The following is a 20,194-nucleotide window of genomic DNA, read 5'->3' as shown; positions in this document are numbered from 1 at the left end:
GTAAGCTTTTTATAAGAAAATAAATTAAATTACTTGGCTGTTTTACTCATTGGGCTGTTCTACCTTTAACAGTATCCCAGCAAACACTTGTGTCTTCATTTAATTTTCTTCAGCCTAATACCCACCATAAAAGAAATACAGCAGAGAGCCCGTCTGATAACTTTAGCGAATTTCCATTTGACCCTCCCCCTGGGTTTTGGGTTGAGTGTTGAGTGAATGAGCTTTAAAAGCATCTTTTCATTTAGTCTTCCACAGCAGAAAATCACCGAGCCAAGAATCATACCTCACTTTGTCAGTAGAAAAACAAGATGTGGGCTTAGTGGAATTGAGTTGCGTTGGAGCACGGTATGGAAAATCTTGCATATGAAGCCAAACAAGGTTTCACTGCCAGTGTTGTAAGGGAAAGAGATGCAAAATTTTTGTGGCTAGTGTTTCTCGCCTGTGCCTTGGGATCTCAGGCTTTTTGGAAATGAAGGATACTCATTTTAGGCAATGCTTTACTTTAAGCATTTTGTTAACCCTTTGTCATACTGCAAGGAAAAAGCGGGCACTTGTATACTTTGAAGGAAAAATTAGTTAAAATACTTAAGATACAGTGGTTTAGGTGGTGGGCTGTTGATCTGTGCAACTCTCCACAACAAGAAATTTCAGTCAGGCAAGAAATTTCAGAATCAGGGCAAGGAGAAGGGAAGGAAATGGAGGCAACCAACAGCAGAGCATCTTTCAGGGACAGAAAGGTGCTCAGCCGATGAGTTTAGAAAGGCCTGAGATCCATGCATGGCACCAGGGAGCGTGGGAGGGAGGCAGAGCGCTCCACAGCCTTCACAGCCTTCCAGGGGGCTGCCAAAAGCAAGTGATGAACCAAAACACCAGGGTTTTTTCCACGAGTTGCTCTGTTCCAGGCTGGGGCGTGCCCTGGGCATGGGGAGAGGGAGCCACGGGCAGGGGGATCGGGACCCTGGCAGGGGGATCAGGCATCCCTGGCATGCCAGGCAGGGGCAGTGGGCATCCCGGGCATCGCGGGCAGGGGGAGTGGGACCCGGGCAGGGGCAGCGGGCACCCCAGGCATCCCGGGAAGGGGGAGTGGGATCCGGGCAGGGAGACCAGGACCCTGTCAGGGAGATCAGGGATCCCGGGCATCCCACACAGGGGCAGCGGGCAGGGGGAGCAGGACCAGGGCAGGTGCTGCCAGCATCCCGGGCATCCCGGGCATCCCGGGCAGGGGGATCGGGACCCTGGCAGGGAGATCGGGCACCCCGGGCAGCCGCTCCGCTCGCTGGGCTCGCTGCGGTCGGGAGGTGGCAGCAGCACTTTGCTCTTTGCTCGGACGGGCCCCACCGGCCCCCGGGGGCTGCCCGAGGCACTCCCCCCCACCCCCTCGGGGGGGATCAGCCCGGCTCCTGAGAGCTGCTGGCCCGCAGCTTTCTCCACATTCAGCTCCTGCCCTGCTCCCCCATGCCCACCACGGTCACTGCCAGCAACCGAACCACCCCGGGGGGCTCCAGCCCAAAGCCCCACCAGGGAACCGCCTGGAGCGCAGCTCCCACCTGCCCTGGGGAGCTGGGGATGAAGAGGGGACCACTGGGGTGATGGGGAGCGATCAGCCGGGTCCTCAGGTGTGTCCCCATTTCTTGGAGCCCCAAATTTTGTTTGAAACAGGGACTGATACCAAACCCCAGGTCCTCCACCGAGCTGGCTGCGTACTGGTATCCCAGTGCTCTCATCTCGTCCCATTTTCACCCACACAAGGGTGAGGCGGTGGAGGCATCCTGGGGCACGCCTGGGGGTGGGTGTCTGTACAACTTGGTGATGCCATGGGGAGACCCGTGGAGATGTTGCTTGGGAAACGTGATGCGAAAGGCCAAGGTGCCCTTTGCAGCCCCAGCGTGGGGGGAAGGCTGCTCTGCGGGGGCACAGTGAGACCCCGACCCTGGCCCCGGGGCCAGCTGGGGTGAAAAGGCTACTTGAGAGAGGTCAGGAGGAGAAAACTAACCTGCTTTTCTTTGGCAATTATGAAGTGACAAATTACCAGTGAAAGAGCTCATCTGTCTTTATTTATTTGTAGAGCCCCTCCTTGCTGCAGAACTCAGGCACAGAGAGGACCAGGATCAGAGCCCTTCTCTTAAGGATTTCAAAACAGTCTGCTGACACCTCACTCCATCTCTGTCAGCACCAGCAATGCACAGAAATTAAGTGGCCTGGTGCCACAAGTAAGATGCATTTCCAAGCGTAAGCACCCCAAGCATGCTTTGCACTCCCCAACACAGAGTTTTTCCCTTCTGCATCCCCTCAAGTACCCAGAGGAGCAAGAATAGCATTTTGCGGGGGAAGCTGAGTTCCCCTCCTGTTCCCATGCCTCCAGGAGCTCAGGATTAAGGGAAATCTGGTATTAGGAGGCTCCTGATAAGCCAGAGAGCTCTGGACCCCTTTGTGTGTGCCATCCCTGAGCTCCATGTCTCAGTGCTGCTCACAGGGCAAGGGTGAATCCCACGCACACCCAGCCCGGAGACAAAACAAAAGCCCCAAGCCATTGCATGTGTGAGATGTTTAATTGCATTACAATCATCTGTTATCAAGGAATCAGGAAGGGAGTCAAAACAGGCACTTTGATCCCCACAGAAGCTGGAGAAACAGCTACGAGTTGGCCAAGGCTGCAAACTGCCTCCTCCCTCCCCAGCAGCAGAGGAGAGGGGGCAGAGCCCTTCCCTAGAGCTGGGTCTGGGGGCCTGGGAAAGCCCTCTGCCTTCCTGGCAGGCAGCAGCAAGCACAGCAGCAATCACCCACAAGAAAAAAAAAAATAAACAGTGGCCAGCTTAGTTTTTCTTTTCTTTCTGTTATTAGCATCTTTAAATATAGAAGCAAACCCAATTTTCCAAGCAAAGCGTGGGTTTCGAGCCAGTGGGCAGCGGTAACCCAGCCAGCCCGTGGCAGGAGGGCGAGCATCCCGGCAAGCGCTGCCCCACGGATCCTGGCTCGCTCCACCCCAGGAGCTGGGGGAAAATAATCCCTGAGGAAGGGAGGTAAATATTTACTTTCTAAACATAAACTGCTGCCTGGAGGTTAACAAGACACATAACCACCCTCTGCAACATGAGCCATCAGATGTGTGATGTGGCCAGCTGGGTGCTCCCTGCTCCCTGGGGTCTCCCAAAGCGGGGCAGGGGATGGGAGGGGGCAGCTGCCCCGTAATGGGGAGCAGCAGGTTGCTGCCGAGGTGGATAACCCCCTGCGCCCCTTCCCCTGCCCTCCTCCAGCCACCTCCCAGGGCTTTCCAAATGAAAAAATATTGCGGCCAAGTTAGCAGCACGGATCGTCACTAACCAAATTGAAACTCTTCTTTTCCTGCTCTATTTGACCGGCTCTGCAGCCGCCGGGGGAGGATTTATCTCCGCTGTAAACCCAAGAGCAAGTTCAATCTTGTTTCTACCTGGCAACAAATCCAGGTTAAGCCAAGGCCAACGCTAACGGCTCCTGTGCATGCACTCGCTGCACCGGGCTCCCAGCACCGCCCTGGCAGCAATGCTCCCGCTCCACAGGCGACTGGTGTGACTCCCGGAGGGATGGGGGCTGGAAAACAGCCCCTTGTCCCCACGCGTACACCGCAGGTAAGTCACTACACCCTCATATATTGCACCCTGGGGGCGTTGCCCAGCCTCTGTGGCCCCGTGCCCCCGGGTCAGAGGGTCCCCCAAAGCCCATGTCCCATGCGGTGTCCCACGATGGCACTGGGATTGTCCCTGCCCGCAGCTCTGCGATGCGCCCAGGGTGGCCTCGGTCACCCCATTGCCACCCATGCAGGGAAAGGCCACTAGCCACAGGCACCTGGACCCCTCGGGTGTCTGGCCATGCCAGTGGCCACAACGGCCACTTGTCCCGTTTGCTGCAAGACAAGGAGGGGGGATGCGCTGGAGGGAACAATGTGGTCCCTACCTGGGTACAGCTGGGGATGTCAAAGGGATCTGAAATTCAGTCAAGGGAAATTCCTGAGGGGAAGGAAAATAATTTCGCCTTCGCCAAGTCTTGGAGTTCCCCCCATGGTCTGCCCTTGCTCCATACTTACAGCTGGGTGGGATTTACTCTGACGGCCTCGCAGTGAGCAGGAGGGACGGTCCCTTGGGAATGGGGACCCTCCGGGGCAATGGGGACCCCAACAGACACAGCCCCCCAGTGGGGACACCTGAAGGAAGAGCTCAAGACACACCAGTGAAGAACAAAAAAGGTCTTGGACTGGGTTATATTTTAAAATGCTCATATATTTTCTTTTTTTTTCCTCCTTTTTTATTTTTCTTTTTTTTCTTTTTCTTTTGTTTTTCCACAATTCTAATACAATTGTTCATCAAAATACTGGCGTTTCCAGCAGCAATTCTTTTTTTTTTCTTTTTTTTTTTTTCTTTTTTTAAAGTGAATAATTATATATGGTAGTGATTTCACAGTAAAACAGACCTGCGGGAACGCCAGATATACGTGACAAAAGACACCCCCAGTCCAGCCCACCCTTCCCCACCCACCACCCCACCACCCCCCAAAAAAGATTTTGGAAGTGGGGGAAAAAATAAAAAGTTCATTCAAAAAAATTACTTCAAAAGAGATTTCATATAAAGCCTTTAAAACACGGTCAAAAGTTTCTCCCTCTTCTCCAGATCCCTATCCCTGTGGCTGAACACTTATAGAGAGAAAAAGAGAGAGAGAGAAAATAAGAGAGTTTATAACAATCTCTGTAGAAGAAACAAAACAATCCAGAAAGAAAATATCCAAGAATACGTAAGGGATAAAATTACATTTGTACAAAAATAGATTTTAACTTTATTGATGCTTTAGATATTTTTCCTTATCTTTTCTTTTTTTTTTGTCATTCTAAATTTTAATGTATTTTATTTTTTATCTATGCATCCCATAGCCAAGGCATCCATCACTAAGTATTGGGAATTGCTAAAGCTATTTTTACTCAAAACCACCTGCTGCTCCAAAGAAAAACAACAACAACAAAAAAACCAACCAAAAAACAAAACAAAAAGGCATCTTAAAATAGATGCAGTTCCTTTGTCTCGCGGAATAAAGATCCAGATTTGGCATCTGCCAATTAGGAAAGGGCTTCAGATACAATGTACTTGCTTACATGAAGCAAAAAAAAAAAAAAAAAAAAAAAACAACCAAGAAAAACATTGGAAAACAGAATCGACTTAAAACAAAAAAAAACCACAAAAAGTCTGTACTTGCTACAGTTATAATATATGTATATGTGAGTGAGGATATTTATACAGTGTATATATCTACAGTACATACATGTATACACACGCACATATGTATCAACTTAAACCAGATCATGCACGCTCGTCACTGATGGGGACAGCATCAGCTCTTGAGCCACGGTCCCACCATCCTTAGCCCCCTCCATGACCAGAAGCTGAGCCCAGCCGGCCAGGCAGGGAAGGGTGGGCAGTGAGGACGGGGGGCCCCCCGGGTCCCAAAGTGCAGAGAAGCTGCCGGTGAGCTCAGCGGGTTGGGGTGGGCTTCCTACAGCCATGGGTGCTGGCGAGATGAAGGTCCTTTGCCCGTAACTCCATTCCACAGGTCCCACCCGGCAGCGGTGCTCAGCCCGTCGGTGCAGATGGATGCTCGGGAAGCTGCAGCATCCTCACGGGGTGGCCCGCGGGGGTGCTGAATCCGGCTCCGCTGGGGTTAGGGCTTGGTTGAAACGCACACACGCGAGAAGGCAGCGAGGAACATCCAGGGTGGCAGGTGGGTGGCTGAAAAGCTGATGTTTGTGCTATCTTTAGAAAATTAAAGATTGTCCCACCAACAAAAAAGGAATTTAAGAAAAAAATATTAAAAAATAGATCACCCTAATCAAACCAGATTTTTACAAGACTACTAAGATCTGGTTAAATGAAAGTCCTACCCCTCTAGTGAATAATGTGCCTTTTTTTTTTTCTCTTAACCATGTATCACCTCTTCAAACAAGCACGTAGTATATTTATAATTATTATGATGAGGACAAAAAAAAAAAAAAAAAAAAAAGCCCAAAGTGAAAAAGAATACAAATGAAAGACTCAAACTCATGCAAAAGCACATTGCTTTAAGGCTGCTGTGGCAGATGTTACTGGACACACAAAAACTTTTCCTTCTGCTGGGGAGGGCTGGGCTGGTGATGTTGGAGGGAGAGGCGCTGGGTGGGCTGGGGTCTGCACTCTGCAGGTTGATCACACACACCCAGGACCTGCTGGCAACCTGAAATGCCCAGCGTGGCTGCCGGGGGGATCAGAAGAGCTTTACTGAAAGCAGCGGGGATGCTGGGTTACAGCAACACAAGGGCTCCCTCAACACCTGCCAAACCCCGAAAGCCCAGGGGCAACGCTCAGCCTTTCCCCAAAAGCCTCCTCTGCCAGGGGCACACGTTGAGGCTGTGTGCTACTCCACAGGGAAACTGAGGCACGGAGACACACGTCCTGACCCAGAGCCCCTGGCCCGCAGCGCCCTCCCCCCCCTGCACCATGCCACTGGCTGAGGACACCCACGGCTTGTGGCAGTTCATTGTTACTGGGTCAGTTGCTAACTGGGATGGGGTGGGGTGGGACAGGATGGATGCCACGGCATGGGACGGGGCGGGAGGGGACAGGACGGGACGGGACAGAACGGGACGGGACGGGACGGGACGGGACGGGATGGGACGGGATGGGATGGGATGGGAGCTCCTGCTTTCCAGCCCAGCAGTGCCCAGGGCTGCAGCTGGCCAGACCAGAGCCTTGCAAGCCACACCAGTTCATCACCCAGCACCCAACAGCCCCTTCCAAGCCATCAGTCAGGAAAACAGTGGTTCCACCCAATGGAGAAGGACAGTGGGTTTATTCTAGTGCAATGTCCACCAATTGTTTCCCAAAGCACCCTCATCCTCTCCAGCAAGGGAGCTCTGGGGTCCTTTCTGCCAGCAAAAGCCGGGCTGGGGGCTGCCAGGGCTGGTTTGGCTGCCGGTTTCGCTCCGTGCCGGCTGGCTGGGAGCAAACACCTCCCTGCAAGCCCCCCGCGGGGCTGCGCCAGCCTCACGCTGGCAAGGAACAGCCTGCTCGTGTTTACTGGCACCCTTTACATATTTCATTTCTCTTTGCCTAGTTTTCTTGGCAAATTCTTGCTGGGTGAAGCTGTTTAATAATATTTTCGGCGGCATGCAGGCTGCTGGAGAAACACAGCCAAAACACTTTCCCTGCCTCTGTGGATTTGCCACTCCAGGCCAGCCTAAGGGAAAGTTATGACCTGAAATCCTGAGTATTTATTTAGCAATGAGATGGCCTGGTTAACTGCAGGGGATGGAGCCGGGGACTCGAACTGCCAGGTGGGATGACAACAGGCGGGTGACAACTGTGCCGCCTCAAAAAGAGAGATGGTCTCATGGGCCCTGCTCCATCCCACTCCAGGCACAAAGATGTTTGAAGAGCCAGCTACGACCCACAGAGAGCAAGAAGAGAAATACCTTTGGGACCCAAGAGTTTGCCATTTACAACATGGAAGCCCTTGGCCCCAGGCCAACCGCAGGCACCTTGTTCTTGGCTCTGGGTACCCATCCCATGGTGTGTTCGGGACAGTCCATCCTGCCAAGGGGGAGAAATACCCTCCCCAACATCCCTCAGTGCTTGCTCTGTTTTTTTTTTTCTCTAACTCACTTTTTTTCAGTGGGCCACTGGGGAGGGTGAAATGGGGAGGTGAGGGGGAAGCACTCCCTGGCTGACCTCCTCTCCCCAGGCACTCCTCAGGGAATCCCATCCCGTGGGGTGTGGGCAGGTTCCTGGGTGTCCCTAACACCCCAAAAAACCCTGCCCATCTCCCTGCTGTCACACCAAGACTCATAGAAAGGACCACGCAAAAGCTAAGGTGCTTGTGGTGCTCTCGGCATCCCGGACGGGCTGGGTTCCCCACCCAGTCGGGACCTCTCAGCCCCCGCATCCCAGCCCGACGGGGGGAGATTCAGGGGAGGGGGAGCCCTTCTTGCTTCACCACTAATTAACAGCCAAAATTACCAGCCTGGCCAAGCACTCCCACTAATTGTTGCCTTGCAGTGTTTTGCACGGTAGCTGCTGAATCAACAGGAGCAGCCTCCCAGGTGAGCCGAAACCCCCGTGCGAGGCGAGGGCGCACAGGGGAAACGCCCGCCGGTACCCGGGGCTGCCATGTGGGGCACAGAGGGGGCATTCTGTCGAGCCCACTCCACCAGCTGGAAATGCCCCTCTAACCTCACTAAACCACGTTCAGGATCAAAAAAACCAAGGAGCCACTGCTGACACGCCAGCTCCTGCTGCTCCAGTGCCAACAGCCCTTGAAATAAAGTGTAGGTCTGGCCGGACAGGCTGGACCGAGCCTCATGAGAGGTCTGTGCCAGGGTGCTGGACACGGTGCTGAGGGCAGGGGTCCCAGCAAGACCCCGTGAGCTGGGGAATGGTGATGTTGAGTCCCTGACAGCCTTAAAGTAAGTGCTCCAGCTGGCTTGTGTTCGTGTGGGCAGCTCCACACCAAGCGCAGAGGCAGCTCTGGGAAGAGCAGTGATGCCCGGCTGCCCTCGGGGACAGCAAAAAGGGATTTTTCAGGTAGTGCTGCCCGCAGGACCCTCTGCACAGAGGGTGCCCTGGCTCCCTGTGCCACCCATTGCCTCATTATTTGGAGGGGGATTCAGCTCAATCCCAAATCCTCCGCTTTTAATTGAAAGGAGAAGGCTCTGTGCAGCCACGGGTGACTCATTCGTGGGGCACGGCCGGGCTGCCTCTCCAGCCCGCCTCTCCCTCCGCGAAGTAACTACCGAGACTACTAATAATAGTTAGAAACCAAAAATAGAATTCTTTTTTTTTTTTTTTTCTTCTCTTTTTCAAAAACTCCATCCTCTGAAAATAGCCAGCTGCAATCCAGCAAGTTCAACCACTCCCCTCGGCTTGTCCAAACCCCACTGCCCCACGGGCCGGGACTGTCCCCGTCCCTGCTCCTGCCCCGGGGGAAGCACCACCGGCCGCGGTGATGCCAAACCCGGCTGGTGGCTCACCCCGAAACTGATGGCACAGCGGGGGCCGGGGCAGGGCTGCGAGCCGGGGCGGCGGGTGGCAAGCTCTCTCCGCTCCCACTTCTCTACATCTAGCGCAGGGAATCAGCGAGCAGGTCTTGAGATGCAGCAGTGACAGCAAACGGACAAGGGTGAAGGCGACGAGGAGGCGAGGACGGCAGGGGGTCGCCCCGGATCAGACGGTGCCTCCAGCGCTGGGGAGAGGAGGGAGGGATGGGCTGGGGTGGCAGCGGCAGAGGAAAGCAGAGGAAGGGGCCCCGCGAGACCCCAGCCAGGCGAGGGACTGACCCAGCAGCAGTTCTCTAAGTCATTTGATGGGGCGCTTCCAGCATTTCCATCAAGAAGGTGTCGATCGGTGTGTCGCCTATTAGCTTGAAGAAGAAGAGGTGCTCCAGGCATTTCAGGCCGATGGACCGGAGGGCCGGGAGACGGAGCAAGAGCTTTGCGAACCTGGGGGCAGGAGACACGACATGGTCACACGTCCCACCGGCAGCCCCGCTTCTGCCCCAACCCCCAGAGCTTCTGCAGTCGCCCCTGCTCAGAAGGGCTGGGAGTCAGACACAACCTCTTTTGCTACCAAAGTCATGGGGCTACACCCAGAGCTGTGCAGAGAAATCACTAGTTATGTCCCCAGCCTTGAAGATCAGGCAGCCACGGTGGGTATTCACAACAAACGTACCGATAGCCAAGCTGGAAGAGTAAAATAAGAAAGGAAAAGCCGTCCCTGCACTGGGGCGCACCACTGGCTTCACACACCCGCGTCATGCACATGCATTACCATTCGGTGAGCACCCCGAGATGCTCATGGGGTCCCTGCACTGCAGTCACGGGGAGGAGGCACCACCAAGCACAGGCAGTGCTGCAAGCAGCTTCAGCAGCTCGATCTTTGGTCAGGGAAGGGGGCAAGCAGCCGGGGAGGGGACGGAGGAGATGCTGAGTGGGGTTAGTTGGCACTTGGCTCCATGCACCGAGCACCTCCCAGGCAGCTCCGCCAGCCACCACTCAGCTGCTGGCTGCCGAGCCCCGGGGGCTGCTGGCGCAGCAGAAACCCGGCTGTCGGGCTGGAGGCACCTCGGGGGTGAAGCAATGGAAGGAGACAAGGGCTTTGATGCAAAAGCTGGAAGGAGTGCTGCAAATCAGTCAGGACACAGGGTGCTCCCCTTCTCCCTGCCCAGCGCGGGGCTCCAACAAGCCCCAGACGAACAAAAGCCCTTTCTCCCCAGCCTGCCCTGCCCGGCTGGGACACTCCTCAGGTCTTACCGAGATGCCTGCAAGAGTGGAGATGCCTGCAAGAGCCCAGAGGCAGGAAAGCTGTGCAGCTGGGCAGGGGAGAGCCAGGGGGGCTGGGGAGAGCCGACAGCGCTGCAGGAGCCAGCCGGGGCAAAGGAGACAAGCCCAAGGGCCAAGCCGGCCCTGCTGGGGAAAGGCTGGTGTGTGCTGGGCTCCGAGGGTGGCAGGAGGCTGCGGAGCCAGGAGAAAACCGCTGGCTCCTGCGAGGGTGCTTCAGAGCCCCCCGCAATGCCAGCCAGGGCGCCCCAGGAGTACAGGCAGCAACCCCAGGCACTGCGGGACATCACTTCCCTGGGCCAAGAGCTCTCAAACCAGGGAAAAAGCCCTTTAAAAGGCCAGGAGCATGTTTGTTTTTACTGCTGCACAATCAAGGCTTGAACACAAGCAAAGGCCAGAACCAGCCCAGGGAGAGGGGGACTCTCTAGAAAACACACGCATAGGGGGAAACATGCACAAACATACAGACATTACACATGCATGCACACTCCTCTCTGCCTTTTTTTTTTTTTTTTCGCTGAGCTGGCGAGGATGATGGGAGCAGAGCCAGGAAAAACAAATCAGTCCTACCAGCCCATTCAGGAAGTTTCACTTTAAACCAAACCAGATGATGGCTCCAGCCCTCCGATATGTTTAACTGTGAGATAACCAGCCCGCAGCACAGCATGCCAGGGAGGGGAGAAAATAGCCCTGATTCCCCGCGGCTGCTGGGTGTCACGTACACACCGTGCCCTCCCTGCAGAAGAGCGGGGGCTGGCGCAGAGGCAGCACGGCTGGGTTTTTCCTAGGAATGCCTCCCTCCGTCTCGCTGCTGCAGAGAAGTTCCCTTTTGGTGTTTACATGGTGCTCGCAAGCTCTCGATGGCCGGGCACTAGGCTGAAGTCATGCACCGAAGGGCATCCGAAGTGGTGGGGAAGCCAAGCGCTCGCCGCAGCGTGGAGCAGGGGAGGGCACCCACCACCGGCTCCACCAGGCATTTGCTCAACCACAGGAAGAACTTGTTTCCAGCCCCAGATGGTAATCACATTGTGCCATGAGACTAGGAGGATGGAGAGAGTTCCCGAGAGCTGCATTTAGCTCTTGTGCAACTCTGGACTCCCAGCCCACGAGTTAACCCTCCCAAGCCACCTGCGCTTACTCCACCAGTGCCCTGCACCATGGAAGAGATGGAGTAAGGTCAGCAATGCTCAGTCACGGCTCTCGGGACAGCCCTAAGCGTGCAAAATCCTTTACAGTCACCAAAGAAGGGTGTGAGGATCACACAAGAAGGTCCCCAGCCCAAGCTCATTCAAAGCCAGCGAGAGACCAAACACCAACTGGCGCAGCTACTGGACCTAAAATACTCCCTTACACATCGCTGATCATTGAGGTAGAGCCCTGGGGAACTGGTTCTGAGTGGGGGCTCGGCAACCCTGCTCCGTGTGCACAGCAGCTTCCTGGTGGTTTGGTCAATGAAGAGTGAGTGGGGCTCTCCCCGTGCCAGCCCCTGCCCAGCACCACCCCAGCCTGCAGCAGCCAGCAGCGGCACGCGAGGGCAGCATGATGACTCAGCTGCAGACACTGGACACCTGTGTGAAGCAAAGGGTTCATCCCACTCGGAGAATAATCCAGGAGAGCTGCTGGCCACGATTCCCAAGGCAGCTGTCCTTGTGCCAGGTATGGCTGGCTGCTCATTGTGAGCCCCAAGGGGAGCAGAGCTCTTCTGCAGCACCAGAACAGCCAAAGTCCAGGCTCTGGGTCTGGATTTGTTTAGGAACTGCAATTTAATAACGCTTTCTGGAAGAGGAGTCAGCTTGAGAGTTGGCCTGAGGTCCACACAAACCACCCGGGAGAGGAGAGGTAATCATCCCTGCTCCGTGCACCATCCCCATCCCTCACCTCCCCTCCTCACCGCAAAGTCAAGCACACCCAATGGCACCTTCATCCTAAACTCTCCCTGCCACAAGCCAACCACAAACATCCAAGAAGCCCCTTAACAACACATCTTTTTTACATCTGCCAGCACATCGGTACCCAAAGAGGGGAAAAAAATAAGTCCGATATTACTTCTGAGGGCATGATCCGCCCACTGCATTAAAAGCATCCTTTTTTTAGTTTAACCATCCAGACACGCAAGACCAGGAATGCAGGTGAGATGCAAATCCCAGCTGCTGGGGCTGTTTGCCCCAATATTCACGCCTCAGCACCAACAGCAGTTTCCAGTGCTTTGCTTGGTTTCTCAAATGACTGTCAGTAACTTAACTGGCAGTTGCCAGCTTCAGGCTGTAACTGGGAAAATGCGCCCACTCAGCTCCAGAGCGGTCCAGGAAAGCATTCCTAATTCCCCCTCCCATTCCCAGCTGGATTGGGGGAGGTGGGGAGGGGAGAAAAGAGCATCAATTGAGGCTTTCACTTCCCAGCAATGATGCTCATCTGCCACTGAAAATTAACTCCATGTGCGTCTTATTTTCGCTGTGGTTTGCTCTCCGTGGTTGCCAAAAGGGAAATGATACCCCTTCCCCCATGCGCTCATCCCACTGCTGCGGCCACAGGAGCCGGAGCTCCTCAGGTCTAGTCACCCCCGACCTTGTCCTGGCTGCGCTGCATTTACTGGCACGGGAACAAAGACCTCTCTGCACTTCACAGGGGGATTTTCTAAGGACGTTCAAAGCTGAAGCAGGTAGAAATGAGTGGGTTTTCTCTGCAGAGAACTGTTCACGCCCAGAAGACGTGTGAACAGACAGTCCAAAATGGAAGGAGCCAGCACCTGCACGCAGGTGCAGGACCCTGAGGACCCTTTGCACCGGCTGCAGCACCCAATGCACAGGGCTTTGCAGGCGTGTGAGGCTGCAGGGGGACAGGGCACAGCCAGCAACTCACCTCCCGGGCTGGTCGGGGTATTTGTGTTTGCAGTATGCCTCTAGCGACGCGTACACCTTCTCCCTCAACGCCTCCACTTCAGCCGGGTTGGAGAGACCTTTTGAGTCTGAAAGGCAACGAAAGGATCATCAGCCAAAAACCTCCAGGCTTTCCAGGCAGGAAAGGAGTCCCCCGTGCACCCCCCAGCCCCTCCCATCCCTCCCAGCACCACCAGACCAGGGCACAGTGGGGATGTGGGGTCTGAACCCCGGTATTCGGGGCAGCACCTCCTGGGGAGTGTTCAAGCCCTGTGACTACAGAGGTGGTTTACCCCATCTCACACCCCAACCCCAACCATTCTGACTCCTTCCAGCGGTCACAGACCCTCATTTAAAGGCTTTAAGTCGCCCTCAAGCCCTGGGCTTGTGGGATTTCTCCCTCCAGCACGAAGCACCATGGCAGAGCTGAACAAAGAGCCCCGGCTCTGGCAGGTCCCCCGCGACACGGCGAGGATCTGTTTTTAGTAAGGTGAAAGGGACAGTCAAGCAATCGATATCGCCAAGCACATGCACGATGGGAACCTCTCCAGATTCCCCTTCTTTTACCATATACGGCTAATCCCAAATTACAGACAATAAATTACGGGTGATTACAAGGGGGTGGAGGGGGGTGAGCAGAAAAACAAATGCCAGAAACAGCAATACACCCTGCTGAAACGCACTGGCCCGGGTTTGGTGGGAAAGACCAGAGAGCCGTGCTTGGGCACAAACCACGCTCCTGCAAGGGCAGGGAGGGGAAGGGGTGGCCACAGATGTGGAGGTCTGTCCTTGGCTGCCATCTCGTTTTGCTCGGGACTGACCTGCTCCAAAACACAGAGAACCCCCGCAAGAGAGCTGTACAGGGGTCTGCAAGCTGGCAGTCTATCCCCCGCTGCAGCAGGGCTGTGCTCTCTGAAACACCGGAGAAAACTCCAGCACTGAGCCTTCTTCTCCCCTTGGGCAGCTGGGGCTAAGGGGGAAAAGCCAGCAGCACGAAGCCTCCTGGAGTCTGTAAAACTAAGCAAACTGCAGGCAAAAAATAAAAGTTCTTGTGTATTTTATGAGCACGTTTCACGCCTTTCACCCTCTCCAGGTCTGCAGAGGGCTCTTCCAGAAAAGCAGTTAATAAAAGCCCTTGGATGTTGAGATTGGTAAACTGAGGACAATAACATCCATGCTCTAAGTTTGCTCTAATCCGTACTTTTCTCTTAAAGGATATCTAGATTCATTTTTGCTCCTATTCAGGGACAACTCCCTCAAGCACCAGAACTTTCTTTTTACAGAGTCGCTGTAAAACTAAACACGGGAAGACCGTGTAACGTTGATCAAGCCAAAGCCCCTCAAGCTCAGCAGAGAACTCAGCCCATCAATAGAAGTCGGCTCCAAAAGCAGCATTTGCCATCTCCTCGGATGATTGCAGCCGAGTCCCAGCCAAGCCTGAGCCCTGCACGGAGAATATTCTGGACCGCGAAACCATGCTGCCCTCTGCAAAGGGGAAAACACCCCTTGGAAAGGGAGGCCTGGAGAGCAGCACTGGGCATGGATCCAGATCCATCCCTGACCTGCAAAGGACATGCTTGTAAGGTGGCAGATGCACATGCAGCGCTTAATTTGACTTTCACCCTTGCCTCTCTTCCTTCTTTCCCTGTCCTCGGGAGCTGGGTGCCCTCGGTTATTTGCACTGAAGCTTTACAGGTAAGAAAAGGAGCCAAAAGGACACGGCATCAGCCAAGAGAGGACAGGAGAGAAGATAACGGCATGTACCGGGGTTGAAGAGGACAATGGCTCGCAGGCAGCCTAGCTCTGTCTTGTCCATCTGCATGTCTCGCATTTTTGACACGAGTTCTGTCAGTACTCTGCAAAGGACACAGAAATCACAGGCGTCAGCATTAAAAAGAAATGAAAAAACATCCAGGTGTCAGACCCAGAGCGAGGTCCTCTGGCGCGTGGTTAATGAAGTCATGGGATAGCGCTCACTTATACCAGCTGAGGATATGCCCTCATTTTCCTCCTGTATCAAAAATAGCTCATTAGGAACATCAATAGTTCCTCGGAGATACAACAGGGACCATAAAAATTGGCTTCATACATTCACTGAGAGGCTTTGGCACCTGAGAAAGCTGTCTAAAAATAAAAAATAATAATAAAAACAAAACCCCAACAGGTATCTAAAAGCAATTTCCTCTGCCGGTAATTTTTATTACTCCCTTTGCTCTTACTGCAGGTGCCGGTCTTGAAATATTTTCCACTGATTGCCCAGTTTTTTCCTGTTAGATCCTGCAGTGAAGTCATGATCTTGCACTTATGACCTCACAGGAAACAAATGATGTCACCCAGGTCCAAAGAACAATTTCCTTGCAAAGCAAAGAAGCAAAGGTGATTTGGTTTCAACTAAGTCATCTCAAGATGAGTCTCGGGCAGAGAAACCAGCCACTGTTTAAGCAGCGTCTGGAGCCACGCTGTGGGTCAAACGCCCTGGAAGTCTGGCTTCAAAACACTTTCCCAAAGCACAAGATTAAAGAGCCCTCGGGAAACGCATGTGGAACCTGCTGGGTATTTTTGGTGCTTTTTCATTGTGAAAATAAAATCGTGTCTTGGTCCAATTAAAGATGAAAAGAAATGAACGAGTGGCCTCCTTGTAACATTAGAAGGCATCTGGACCCCATGAAAGAGGCTTTGATTTGCGCTGGGCAGCCTGCTCCCTGACTATTTCAGGCTGTTGGTTTCTATAGGTTTAACAGGAGAGATCGAACCGTGCTGCCGGCAGCAAGGACCACAACGTTCCCGCGGATGCTGTGGGATGGACACGCCTCAGCCCGCGCTTCTCCGACCACGAGCCCCGGTGCCAACGCATCTCCATCCGACCCCTCCAGCCCTCTGCAACGCAAGGAACGGAGGCAGACTGGTGTGGAGACAGAGCCGGGGATGTCCAGGCAAGGTGGCCCGCGATACGCTCCCCACATCCATCCTCCCCTCTGCCCACCTGTCGAAGATGGCCCCGACGCCAGCGCTGTGCGCGCTGTTCCGGTGCACATGCAGCCCGGTGGCTAAGAGGATCCCGTCTTTCACGGCTATGGAGCGGTGGGAGAAGGAGGCGATGAGGAGCTCATTCCACCCTGGGGAGGAGAAAACAACCAAGGCCGCAGGTTAGAGCCACCGGGTCCTCAGTGGGTTCGGGAATCAGCAACATCACCTCCCTGGTGCTAAAAAGAGAGGAGGAAACCACTCAAGAACTGCCTTTGCTAGAGTAACGTGGCTGGATATGGGAAGGGAAGGGGGAGCCAACCCACTCTTGGATGTCAGGGAAGGAAAAAACTGTTAAGGAACAAATACACTAAAAATATAAGGCTAATAGGGGAAGTAGTTTCCTCTATAAACCTTGCAGGCACCAGAGCAAACAGCTCTCTGCCCTGCTCCTCTCACCGTGAACCTACGAGTGGGTGTGGAGCCCTGCGCTCCCCCTCTGACCTTCTACGCCATGCCTCTGAGCAGTTAAAAACCTATTAACGCTTTACATCAGCTAATTGGGCTCATTTTCAGGCCCTAATGGGGCACAGAAGTTCATTCACCATTATTCAGCTGTGTAAATCGGGACCAGGAAAACCCTTGCTTGCAGGTTTGTTGCTTCTGCTGTATAAATGCTGGAAGGGATTGTCTCCCCTCCCGCCTGCCACTGCACAGGGATGTCCCACATCCACGGCTGCTGCTCTAACAGCTTTCCATAGCTACTCAGAAATCAGCTTTTGTCTTACTAGTTACCAGACATGCTGCTTCAGGAGATAGGGAAATAAATCCCCTGAGCCCCGACACCACGGGAGCAGTTTGAGTTGGTTACAAATGGGGAAGGGACGGGAGATGCGACCTCCCTTCCAGCTCCCCTGCTTAATTTAATACTTCAAATTCTTAAATGCATTACTGGCTGAGTTCAAGAATGCCTGAAGCAAACCCATCACAAGAAGAAATGCTGTAAAGCTTGAAGGGTGGAAATTTGGTGACTTTCAAGCAGGAGAGGCATTTTCAGTAAGACAAGATGGGTCCTCTGCAACACTCATCACGTGGCGGATTTACCTGGCCTGAAAATGTTCTGCTGTCCAGAACACGGGGCTACTTGGCAGGGTCCAGAAATGTTAGGATATTTGGTTTATTTTTTTTCCCAGGCTGGAAAAGCAATACAACAATATCCTTCACCTCCTCTCCAGCCACAGAAACACATCTTTTCTCGCTGGCTGGAATAAATACAAGGTCCACGTGTGCTGTATTTACCTACTGTTGCAGACATGGGTTGTGCCATTAGAAATGTTGACAAGGAATAAAGTTCACTCTTTCCTAAGCTGCCGCAGAATGTTTCCACCCCAGTCACGGGAACATTTATTCAGCTATTTACTGGGCGAGGCCTGGCACTTGCAGAGGGATTGCAACACTGTGAAACCCAAGGAGGACGGAGGAGAAGATGTGTGATGGCACCAGGAGCCTGCAAAAGCCACGCTCCGCGGCTCAGCAGCAACTCCCAGAGTCGTGGTGCCTCCCACCAGCCATCACACGCAGACCGACAGCAACCCCCCACGCAGCCCCTCCATGCAGCTCCAACCCACAGAAACCAGAGCTGGTTCTGTCCCTCCACAGCACCAGCCTTCACAGCGCTGCCCTGCCTCTTGGCCATCACCCAGCACCCCTCTGCTGCGGCTCCGCACAGCCCCAGCGGCTCCAAATCCAGCCTCCCACCTGTCAAGAAGATGTGAAAGCGGTGAGGCTGCGGGGTGCCACCAGCATCTGTGCTGGGCTTATTCCAGCTAAGGAGCGCTGAATTAATCAGCATCCTCCAGATGAATTATTCCCATTTAGAGCTGGGACATTTGGGCTGAAATGGGGAACCTATTTCTACCCGGTGCTTTCACCAGAGCATCCCCAAAATGCTGACAGGACAAAGAGGCAAGCAGGAAAAATTAGGTACAATAACCACAGGCAGCAAATCCGAGGTAAGAGATCAAACAAGTCTACCCAAGGAGTTCTGCATTTCAGCCCAAGCTCTAGAGAAGCAGAGCAGATCCCTTTGACTCCTGCGACTCCTTTCTCATCAAACACGGTGGCTCCGGCCTCCGGGGATGCTCTGGCTCCTCCGGGGTAGGGAAGGCACCTGGCTGCGCAGTGACCATCATGTTAATCCATCTCACCACCAAGTTTCCCCACCAGCCCTACAAAATGAACTGTAGCTGCAGAGATGTAGTGCTCAGCATCCTTTGCCAGGCTGGCCTCAACGCGGAGAAAACATCAGGTTATTCCTGTCTCAGCCACAGCAAGCTTAGAAACAAGAAAACCTAGGGAAAACAGGCTGGAAAAAGATGGGTTTCCTTCTCTTCCAAAACACTCAGGAAGGGAAGATTTCTAAATGATTCAGGATTAGAGGAAAGCTACTGCCGGCCCACCCGGCACCGCTCCTCCAAAGATGCGTGCTTCACTTAATTTTGCCTCCAAGGATGCATGACTGAACCTGACTGACGCTCTTAGCTAAATTTTAATACTTAAATATTTCATGGGCAGCTGTTCTCAGCAGGCTGCTCTCCCCACTCAATAATAGATAGAGCCACTGGTTAAAAGACTTGGGGGAGGTCATCTGAGGCCCCGTCAGAGATGCTTGGAGCAGGGAGCCCATCGGAGCTGCTCCAGGTGCCAGGGGGTTAGAGCCACCATGAAATCTGGGATGTGATGGGGTCTGCAGCCCCATCTCCTCCTGTACCACGGAGTGGCCCCTCCAGGACACCAGCTCGGAGTCGGTCATAACATGCACCAGCACAAAGGCAAGAACATCAGGTCAGAAAATCTCCAGTTCAGCTTTCACAAGCTTTCTTCTAAAGAGAAAGGAAAACCTTGAACTGTTGCTGTGGGTCTTGTTTCCATTTCACAAAAGAAAAAGGAAGCTTTTTGTCTGAAACCAGTTCTTCCCTGCGATACTTGCAGAAAGCCCTGAAAGATTTCTATAGAGATGCCTCCTCTGCTCATCCACTCTCACAAGAGGCTCTAGAGACGCTCTTCAAAAATACACTTTTTGCATTTTCTAGAGGTCCCCGAGCCAGCTCTGGCAACACACCCACCTACGGAAGAGCTAGCAGGAGCTGTCCAGGGAGGCATGGGACTTGGCCAAGCCTGTAGCAAGAACAAAACCCCCGAATTCTCCATTCCCAGACTATTGTCATAATCACTAGATGAAATGTGACTATAAAAATCTCCTTTCAGTAATGTAAGAAGAGTGGAAAACCTACACCAGTAACTGGTGTGCCTTAATCGCCCAGAAACCATTGAGGTCAAGGACTGCAGGGAGGTTGCAAGAGGGACTGGGTAGTTGTATGTAGGGCCGAGGTACACAGTTATGCTAGTTGACAGTCAATAAAAAAAATACAGAAAGTATTTAGATTCATACATCTGGGCTATAGTCAGCCTTATTAAACAGAATGATAGCTAGTGCTTGTGTGGTGGGAAGAGGGAAACATCTCATCATCCTCCTGCTCTGGTGTCCTTATACCTTCTCCTGAAGCAACCAGGACAGACCTTGGACCGGCAGAGTTCTGGCAGTTTTCTACGTTTTATGTTGAAGTGAATACCTTGCACTTGGTTCTTAAAGCATTTTCCTGCCCAGTTTCATGGGCATTTATTTTGGGGCACACACTTTCTACAGTAAGAAGCCAGGAACGCTGCCATCAAGGTAGATCAGCGGTGTCTCGTCTACAGAGACCGTGAACCCGAGGCCAGAAGAGTGCAGAGAGAAGAGCACACACTCCGCTGGCTTTTCCCCTTTTGAATTTCCTACAAAAGTGCATTTTGGGGAAACAAGAGGAACTTTTAAAACTACCAGGGACTTCAGAGTCCCCGGCTTACTTGGGTTTGGCTGCCAGACTGGTTCACTCCAGGTACCTCGCCCGCTCCCTCTGCTCTGCACCGGGCTCCTCCGTCATCCCCTTTTAAATTCTCTGGACTAGCCAAGGTCGCTGTCTCTCATCGC

At 53.4% G+C, this 20,194-nt stretch overlaps 1 protein-coding gene across 8 annotated transcripts in view; it reads right to left on the bottom strand.

Moving 5' to 3' along the window:
- Nucleotides 1–4,232: 4,232 nt before the first annotated feature.
- The window catches only part of RXRA (retinoid X receptor alpha), a 119,226-nt gene continuing 103,264 nt past the window's right edge, over nt 4,233–20,194 (bottom strand). For 6 of the 8 annotated variants that reach the window (XM_080400846.1, XM_080400845.1, XM_080400849.1 and 3 more), the window contains exons 7-10: nt 16,184–16,316; nt 14,965–15,056; nt 13,184–13,289; nt 4,233–9,487 (exon numbers count right to left, since the gene is read on the bottom strand). In XM_080400846.1, coding sequence (XP_080256972.1) covers nt 9,340–9,487; nt 13,184–13,289; nt 14,965–15,056; nt 16,184–16,316 — 479 coding nt within the window. In that variant the 3' untranslated portion in view covers nt 4,233–9,339. The remainder of the gene's footprint in view (nt 9,488–13,183; nt 13,290–14,964; nt 15,057–16,183; nt 16,317–20,194) is intronic. The other 2 variants (XM_080400843.1, XM_080400844.1) reach the window with 2 other exon arrangements.

Source organism: Falco punctatus (assembly GCF_963210335.1).
Source record: "Falco punctatus genome assembly, chromosome: 9".
Classification (NCBI taxonomy): Eukaryota; Metazoa; Chordata; class Aves; order Falconiformes; family Falconidae; genus Falco; species Falco punctatus.
This window is presented reverse-complemented; position numbering and strand designations above follow the sequence as displayed.